Source organism: Sus scrofa, unplaced genomic scaffold, assembly GCF_000003025.6.
Source record: "Sus scrofa isolate TJ Tabasco breed Duroc unplaced genomic scaffold, Sscrofa11.1 Contig1034, whole genome shotgun sequence".
Taxonomy (NCBI): domain Eukaryota; kingdom Metazoa; phylum Chordata; class Mammalia; order Artiodactyla; family Suidae; genus Sus; species Sus scrofa.
The window spans coordinates 1-9,159 of record NW_018084797.1 but is presented as its reverse complement, the minus strand read 5'-3'; the positions used below and the strand labels follow the sequence as shown (position 1 = coordinate 9,159).

The 9,159-nt window shown below is 45.4% G+C and overlaps 1 protein-coding gene across 1 annotated transcript; it reads right to left on the bottom strand.

Moving 5' to 3' along the window:
- Window positions 1–3,992: 3,992 nt before the first annotated feature.
- On the bottom strand, window positions 3,993–8,893 carry LOC110257983 (antigen WC1.1-like; the record flags this gene model as incomplete). The annotated part of the gene is made up of 6 exons (XM_021081002.1): window positions 3,993–4,695; window positions 5,803–5,949; window positions 6,781–6,867; window positions 7,136–7,210; window positions 7,640–7,726; window positions 8,821–8,893. Coding segments are annotated over 6 exons (615 nt in total), but the record flags the coding sequence as incomplete, so codon positions are not given.
- Window positions 8,894–9,159: the final 266 nt, after the last annotated feature.

Here is a 9,159-nt window from a genome sequence, read left to right as displayed (position 1 = left end):
CAATTTTCTTAAAGTTACCGAGGTGGGATCGATGTGATCAATCCTAGAGAATGTTCTGTGTGCATTTGAGAAGACTGTGTATTCTGTTGCTTTTGGATAGACTGTCCTATAAATATCTATTAAGTCCATCTGGTCTAATGCTTCATTTAGGGCCCTTTTCCCTTGTTGATTTTCTGTCTGGATGATCTGTCTATTACTGTAAGTGGGGTGTAAAGATCCCCACTATGACTGTGTTATTGTCAATTTCTCCTTTTAAGGTTGTTCGCTGTTGCCTTATATATTAAGGTGATCCTATGTTGAGTGCATATAGATTTACAATTGGTGCATATTCTTCCTGGATTGATCCTTTCATCATTATGTACTGTTCTTCTTTGTCTCTTATAATATTCTTTATTTTAAGATCTATTTAGTCTGATATAAATATTGCTACTCCAGCTTTTTTTTAATATATATCTGTTTGCATGGAATATTTTCTTCCAGCCTCTCACGTTCCTATTTGTATGTGTCCCTAGAAGTGAAGTGGGTCACCTGAAGACAGCATATACATGGGCCTGTTTTTGTATCCATTCAGCCAGTCTATGTCTTTTGGTTAGGGCATTTAGTCTATTTGCATTTAAGGTAATTATTGATATGTATGTTCTTATTGCCTGTTTATTAACTGTTTTGGATTTGTTTTGCTTGCTCTTTTTTCTTCCCTTTCTTTCTGTTCTCTCCTCTTGTGGTTTGATAACTATCTTTAGTGTTGTATTTGAGTTGATTTTTCTCATTTGTGTGTATCAGTTGTAGATTTTTGGTTTGCAGTTACCCTCAAGTCTTGATATAGGAGCCTATATGTACATACGAGATTGTTTTAAGTTGTTGGTCTCTTAAGTGCAAGTGCATCCCCAGTGTCCTGCATTTGTACCCTCCTTTCCTCATGATTTCTGGTTTTGGTCGCATATTTGTGCATGGGTGACTTCCTACATTTCCTGTGCATATGCCTTTACTGGTGATCCTTGTCATTTGAGGTGTTTTTGTTTCTGGTTGTAGCCTTTTCTTTTCTGCCAAGAGAAGTTCCTTTAGTATTTCTTGTAAAGCTGGTTTAGGGTTTCTGAATTCTCTTAGCTTTTGCTTGTCTGTAAAGCTTTTGACTTCTCCTTCAAATCTGCATGAAAGCCTGGCTGGGGAAAGTAATCTGGGTTGGAGGTTTTTTCCTTTCATCACTTTAAGTATATCATGCCACTCCCTCTGGCCTACAGAGATTCTGCTGAAAAATCTGCTGACAACCTTATTGGGGTTTCCTTGTGTGCTATTGTTTCTTTCCCTAGCTGCTTTTGGTATTTTCTCCTTGTCTTTAATCTTGGTCAGTTTGATTAAGATCTCTCTCAGGGCGTTCCTCCTTGGGTTTATTTTACATGGTACTTGTTGCTTCCTGGATTTCAGCAAGTGCTTCCTTTCCCATGTTAAGGACATTTTTGGCTATTGTCTCTTCAAATATTTTTTCTGCCCTTTTCGCTCTCTCTTCTCTTTCTGGCACCCCTATAGTACAGTTATTGGTGCATTTAACATCGTCCCAGATTTCCCGTAGACTGTCTTCAGTTCTTTTCAGTCTTTTTTCTCTTTTCTGTTCTGCATCAGTAATTTCCACTAGGCTGTCCTCCCCCTCACTTATTTGTTCTACTGCCACCTGTAGTCTGCTGTTGCTTGCTTCTAATGAATTTTTCATTTCCATTATTTTATGTTGCATCTCTGCTTGCTTACGTTTTCAATCTCCTATTTCTCTGCTCACCATTTGCTGTAAATTATCAATCTTTGCCTCCAGTCTGTTTCCAATGTCCTGCATCATCTTCACTATTATCGGTCTAAAGGCTTTTTCCTGGAGGCTGATACTCTCCAGATCACTTAGCTGTCTTTCTGTTTTGTTTTGTTTTTCCTTGCTCCCTTACCTGAGTTATAGTTTTCTGCATTTTCATTTTTATAGGTTTTTGGTGTGATCTCCTTTATGCGGACAATAGAGTTGTAGCCTCTCTTCCTTCTGATGTCTGCCCCGATTGTGGCTCAAGTTGGTAAGGGTGGCTTGCTCTAGTCTTCCTGTTGGGAAGGTGGATCTGATTCTTATCCCTCTGGTGGGTGGGCCTTTGGCTCCTGGTGAGATTAGAGGCAGCCTGATTACTGATGGGTGGGGCTGTGATCCCACCTGGATGATCCTTTGGCCTGGCCTTCTCAGCACGGATGGGTCAAGCCAGATTTTCCCAAAATGTCCACCTCTAGAGGAACACACACTGATGAAATATTCCAGAAACATCTCCTCCCACCTTCTTCCCCCACAGCAAGCCACAGACACCCCCCATTTTCCCAGGAGATCCTCCAAGCACTGCAGTGAGGTCCAACCCAGATTCCTATGGAGTCCCTGGGACCCAGGGCACATGAACAACCGTGTGCCCCTTTCAAGAATGAGGTCTCTGTTTCCCCCAGTCCCATGGAGCTCCTGCGCACATGCCCCACTGGCCTTCAACGCCAGATTCTCCAGGGGCTCTTGCTCCCAAGCCAGATCCCAGGCATGGGGACCTGATATGGGGCTCAGTACTCTCACTCCTGTAGGTGAGTCTCCGTGATACAGGTACTTTCCTGTCCGTGGACTGCCCACCCGGTGGGCATGGGGTTGCTTATGTGATTTCTATTTCTTCCTAGAGTTCATTGGTGTTATCTTTGTCAGACATGATCAAACCCGGGTTTGCCACTTCCAGAATCCCCAACCATGATTTGCAATTGCTGTTCCTTTAGATCAACTTGCTCTCTCAAAGCTACAGCAGTAAACAAGTAAAGGCATTAGCATTCAATAAAGTCTGGAGTTTCCGAGCTTCTTATATGCTGAATTTACATAAATGTGGCAAGATGTGCCTCCTTTAGCTTCACAAAAACTCAATTCATCCTTCTAAATACTTAAGAAAATTCATGCAAAACGGAGATTCTCAAATATGGACACAAAAAAGAGAGCAATTAAATCAAAAACCTCTACTGAATAGCCATTTATGTTGCTGCAAAGAGAACACTAAGACCCACCGAGAATCATTGAAGTGTTGGATAAAGACTATGATTAGGATTTCCCGTCATGACGCAGTGATTAACGAATCCGACTAGGAACCATGAGGTTGTGGGTTCAATCCCTGGCCTTACTCAGGGGGATAAGGATCCAGCGTTGCCGTGACCTGTGATATAGGTTGCAGACTCGGCTTGGGTCCCACGTTGCTGTGGCTCTGGTGTAGGCCGGTGGCTACAGCTCCGATTGGACCCCTAGCCTGGGAACCTCCATATGCCACTGGAGCGGCCCTATAAATGGCAAAAAGACAAAAAAAAAAGAAAGACTATGATTAACAGCAACACATCAGCTGTATGAATGTCTATATCAATAGCATGGCTCTTCTTCTAAAGACAAGTTTGAAATACAAGTTTATGTTTTCTGATCAAAGACCATCCTTAGTTAATTCAATAACTTCCATTCTCCATATAAGACAGTGGCCTTATGTACCAGATAGACTATCCTTAGTCCAAATTCAAACACCACTCTCACTCTTTCATTAACACTCAGAAACTACGAGTATTACAGCTATAGATCAGGGATCAAGGATATTTGGTGAACAATCATAAACAAATCCCAGAAGGACAGCTGTGAATGATATTATAGTAGGACCTAGCCAGATTTCTTAAAGAAGATCAAATTGATAGAACATACGTGTGAGCAGCATTTTCCTGCCTTCAACTTGCAGTGAAGAGATAGAGGAGCTGATATAATTCACTTGGAAGGCTATATAATTGGACAACAAATAACAGTGTCTCAAAGAAACAGGAAGAAGTGATGGAGAAGAAAGACTGTATATAAAGATTTGATAACCAACTAGACATGAGAGAAGAGTGACGAGGAGTCTGTATGGCCACAAGGAATAAACAGAAAAGTAACCTGAGGACGTAGAGACGGAAAAGGAATAGGCAGGTGTGTAGAATTTGATGTTTTATTTGATGTTTTATTTTTAATTTTATTCCATTTTTTATGTATTTCTTAGGCAGGACAAGGAAAGCCGTATCCATTCTCTCGCATGCGCCATCCTCCAACCTTCAGCTTTGAAAATCACACGCTAGTTTGGTGCCTCTCAAGAAAGAGGCTCAGACTAGTTCAGATGAATCTTCAGGGTTACGTCTTTCTCCATGAGCCCATCTTGTCAGGAATGAGGGTGTGAGTTTGGACCAAGTTTAGAGTCTCTTGTCTAAGTAAGAGCGACCTGGAGCATCTGTGAGCCTGGGCATAGACATGACTTGAACAGCATTTGGGGGAGATGAGAAAACAGGGCAGTTCACTCACCTTGCCCTTTCCTTTGAGAGAACATAGTAATTTGGGATCAATTCACTGAATGCATTTGACATGATACATTAAATTACCAACAAAGGGAAAAGTACTTTACTCAGAACATTTTACTTTGAGCAGTTTCATTCTAATACAATTATACGTCAGCAAAACACTGTTGAAATACAAGCCATTAGAGTATCTGAGTCTTCGTCTCATATCATTACAACATCATGGGAAAGCCACCGTGGAGGCGCCAGGGGGACTTAGTTCAACGTCATCATACTCAGGGTCCCCCTTTTCCCTCTGGAGAAGCAAGGGATTATCTTCTCCTTTCCCAGGATCAGCCGTCTCTCTAGGGAAGTTCAGAGAAGAGCCTGAAATAGTCCAGAGAAGTTTGCTTAGAACCGACACTCAGGGACAGGACAGTGTCCTGTGGTGGAAGCAAGTCTAGCAGGTGGTGATGACAAAGCATCCTTGGGGACCCAGTAATGCTCAGAGAGGCTCAGACTAATTCGTATGAGTTACGGATGCATCCGTCCTGTCCTATGGGGATCCAACTCATCTGGGTCTCTGGGGCCTCAGTTTACTGTGAAACTTGGCACCACAGGACAGGACATCTGTGCCCAGGAGCTCTGTGAAGACCTGTTTCCTGGCTTAGACAATCAGCAAGGAGATGGCCCATGAAGGGAAAAATCTCTAGAAGGACTTGAAAACTTTGCTCACAATTGACAGGTCTACCCTGACAAGGACAGGAAGACAGGAAACCACATCTAGAGAAATCTCAGCTCCTCACTGACGATCCAACTCTGCCCTTGGTGGTCTTGACTTGTGTTCCCAGCTGCCCACCAAAACAACCACAGGCTGCTTTCATAGCTGCCCCTTCCCCGGGAATTGTATGGACCTCAGAAGGAGAAATACCCTTCTCTAGAGAAGGAGTGGATTCACTTGGACATTACAGTCTCCGGAGCAAAATAGCCTTAACCTGCCCACAAATGTAAAATCCACCACCAAGGGCTTTATTTTCTAAGGACACAATACAGCATAGACTTTATACCTACTTGGGCTGACATGTGGTCACAGTGCATCTTAAAGTATAAAAATGCTTCACAAATTTCAATATTAAAAGATCTTCTTAAACCTCTAACTGCATTTCATTCATGAGACAATCACAAAAAAAAAATGTTACCTGAACATGTGTTCCATGTTTGGATTTGGTAAACATAGTCAATTAATCTATAAGTCTTAAGGCAAGAACATCGAGGATAAAGCTATGAAGACATTGATGCCCAGTATACAAAGTGATTCCTCCCTCCCAACAAGTCTGACAGCATTACACAAAGGAATGTGGTGGAGGTGATGCTATCAAGCAGAGGAGGTCATCCAAATTTTGATTCTCCAGGATGGATTGGTATTGAGGAGCTCACATTCATCCTTACAAGACAGAGACCAAAGATGACAGGAGATCAGTCAACCCCACTCACCTGTCTGAGAGGCCCGCATCCCACTCTCCTCTTCTGGAGGCACCTCCCTGGTGCCCATCGGAGAGGCAGCAGGAGCCCCAGGCACGGGTACCTCTTCAGCATCATCATAACCCTCACTGGGGGCATCAACCCCCTGGGCTGAGGGTTCTAAAGGCAGACAGAGGGGTCAGATGAGAGCACAGTAAGTGGGTTTGCCTGGGAAATACTGAAAGTCCATTCTGACCTAGCGTCTCTGACCTGATAAATACAAGCACCATCCACTCATTCACTTCTTCTTTTTATTTCTATTAGTCCTTTTTTTTTTTCTTTTAGGGCCACACCTGTGGCATATGGAAGTTCCCAGGCTGGGGTTGAATAGGAGTGGCAGGTGCTGGCCTACACCACAGCCACAGCAACACCCCTTCCTTAACCCACCAAGTGAGGCCAGGGATCAAACCTGCATCCTCATGAATACTAGTAGGGTTCGTTATACGATGTATTCAATAACACCTTCACTTCTTTTCACAGTTTCTCTTCAAGCCATAACTTTTATTGCATGTGCCATAAGCAGAAAATCTGTTGATTTTTTCTTGATTAAAACCGCCTGTTTCAAAGTAGCTAGTACATGAATGACTCTATAAATGTTTGTCAACTATGTTTTCCTGATGTTGCTTGTAAGATAATGTCTGCTGGATTCTCTGTAGCACAGCAGGTTAAGGATCAGCATCGTTCTGCAGTGCTTGGTCACTCCTGTCAATTATCCAGACTCCACAGTCACCGCCAACATGTGCTGTGACTGAATGAGGACGGTTTCTGGACACAGAGAGCTCAGCCCCCACAGGAGACTTCACAAAACAGCCAGAGAAGGGGAGGCTGGACCCCATCTGGAGACAAGAGGTCCCCTAATCCCAGGCAAAGGAGGACTGTTCCCCTTGGGGCCCATCCTTAAGGCGGAATTTCCCTGCCCCCAACACCCAGCCCAGGCACAGCCTCCTCTACCATCTGGAGCAGATTTGGAGTCTCTGTTCTCTTCACCTTCCCCGGTGTAATACGGCAGTTTCGTCAGTGAGTCATCTGACAGGAACCCTAAGGTGGACAAAATCATCATAAAGGAACAGAACAGACCTTCCCACTCCCATAGGAGCCTCAAGGTTGAGAGGAAATGCTGGGACAGGTTTGGTTCCTGGAATGTGAAGGGAGCTAAGAACACACAGGTGCTCTGGAGAGCCCCATCTTGCTGCCTTTGAGGCACAGGGCCGCCTCCGTGAGCCTGGGGCAGATGTGGGGTCTGCGGTTGATGAGAAGACTAGGCTGACCACCAGAGGTCCCAGGAGGGCAAGGCAGAGACACACACCTGTGCTTCCCAGCAGATCTTCCTTTGGTATTCCAAGGTTATCAATCTCCTCATACACGGCCTCATCGACAGCACCTTTGTAATCAGATAAGACTGAGAACATTACCAGGAGATCAGACATTACTACTCTTGACACCCTCAACCAGCAGGCTACCTCTCCATCTCCCCGATGCTCACACATGGAAACACCTTAGGGCTGTTGTGAATTCTGTATAGTTCACACCTCAGGAAACATGTCGGCACCTCTGCCCTTGCCTGACCCTAAATCCACATCTCAGTCCTGACTCTCTCTTCTCTCACACAAGAGACCATGACTTATGTGTGCTCACGCCCCAATCCTAGGAACCTCTTCTATTCAGCCCTTAGAGTTTAGCATGGAGCAGATGGAGTTTTGCAGACTAATGGGGTAAAACAGAGAACTCACCGATTTTTCCCTCTTCACACTCAGCCCCATTTACCGCCTCCACATACTCTCCCTGTTACCCAGTTCTCTCAACAGCCCACCTCTGTGCTTTGCCCTCCATCTGAGCAGCTGAGCCACCAGGATGATGAGGACCAGGAGGAGAAGGCCCCCAGGATGAAGCAGAGGATCTCAGGCAGGGAGAAGATGCCAGGATTTAAGTCTGGTCTGGTCCTAAGAAGAACAAGGCAAGAGGGTTTGGACAAGGTCATGGCACAGGGAAAACTCCCTGCTAGCATTCCACAGAGCTCTGGACAATGAAGTCCCAGCCCTGACACAACTAAACCCACTGTGACTGGGCTCCATCAGTTCCTATCCTGAGATATTGGCTTGATTATCCTGCGCTTCCTGCTGAGACAGCCTCGAGTACCAGGCTCATATTTCATCCCTTCCCCTGGCTCCGGCCACATCAACAAGTCCTCATCACCTTCTGTGAGGAGAACCCATGGGCAGGTAGGAAAGCCTTTAGAACCCACAGCTCAGCAACCAGCCCTCCTTGACCAGGTGCATGAGAAATTTCTGGCCCCATGGAAATTTCCCCCATGGAAATTCCCCAAGGAAAATGTCTGCTCCCTCCCCACCAGCCAGTGGCTCCTCAGTATCTTTTCTCTTACGAGTTGACTAATTTTGCCAGAGAGTCTACAGAATAGGTCCCAAGAATCTGAATATCCTCCTCTATCCATGGGTGTTACTATGTGCCTACTCTAGTGGGGAGAAATATAATTCTTTAACCTAGAGAAAAAGAAAAATAGGAGTTGGAGCACAGGACGCAGGTAGCCCGTTTTCCCTCCCTGATCCTGAAGTCACCCCTCAGTTACCAAAACCTGCTGAGTCCTCCCAGCTTCCGCCTCTCCCAGGTCCAGAGCTACACACCAAGAGCTTTCTGAACAATCTCCCATCAAACCCCTGCCATGCCATGGACCCATCATTGCCCCAACTCACCCAAACTGGATCCCTAGCCCCCCACACTCACCAGAGCATCTCACTCCAGCATCCTCCTCATGCTTGCAGTCGCTCTGCCCCCAGGGCTCCGCAGCACAGTCCACAGGGAGACTCCCTGCCCTGCACTGCACCTCGTCCAGCCAGATGCTCCCACTTCCAGGCCAAATGCCGCATCCCGCAGGCTTCCAGGCATGGCCACAGCCCAGCTGCTGACACACCACCTCGGCTCTGCCAGGCTCCAGGAGTCATCACACACAGTGCCCAGGAGCCACGTCAACCTCACCGCCGACATTGTTCTCTATGTCTCCTCCCTGATCGCATTCTCTTTCTGAAAGCAGCACCCCACCTGGCTGCCCCTGGTGGAAGGAGGGAGCCGGGGAGGCAGAGAGCTGAGGGCTGCCAGTACCGTCACTTACACATGCCACAGGCATAGCCAAAAACAAAAACAGCAACAAAAATGGGGATCCTTTTTTTTTTTTTTTTTTAAGGAATGGAACTCGTAGAATTTAGAGAAAGACAGATAAGAGGACAAAAAGCTAGGTTGTAAGTATCCATAAAACTCAAATAAATGTATTGAAAACGCTCTGTATTATGAGGACTCATGTGTCTTTTTCTTTTTTTT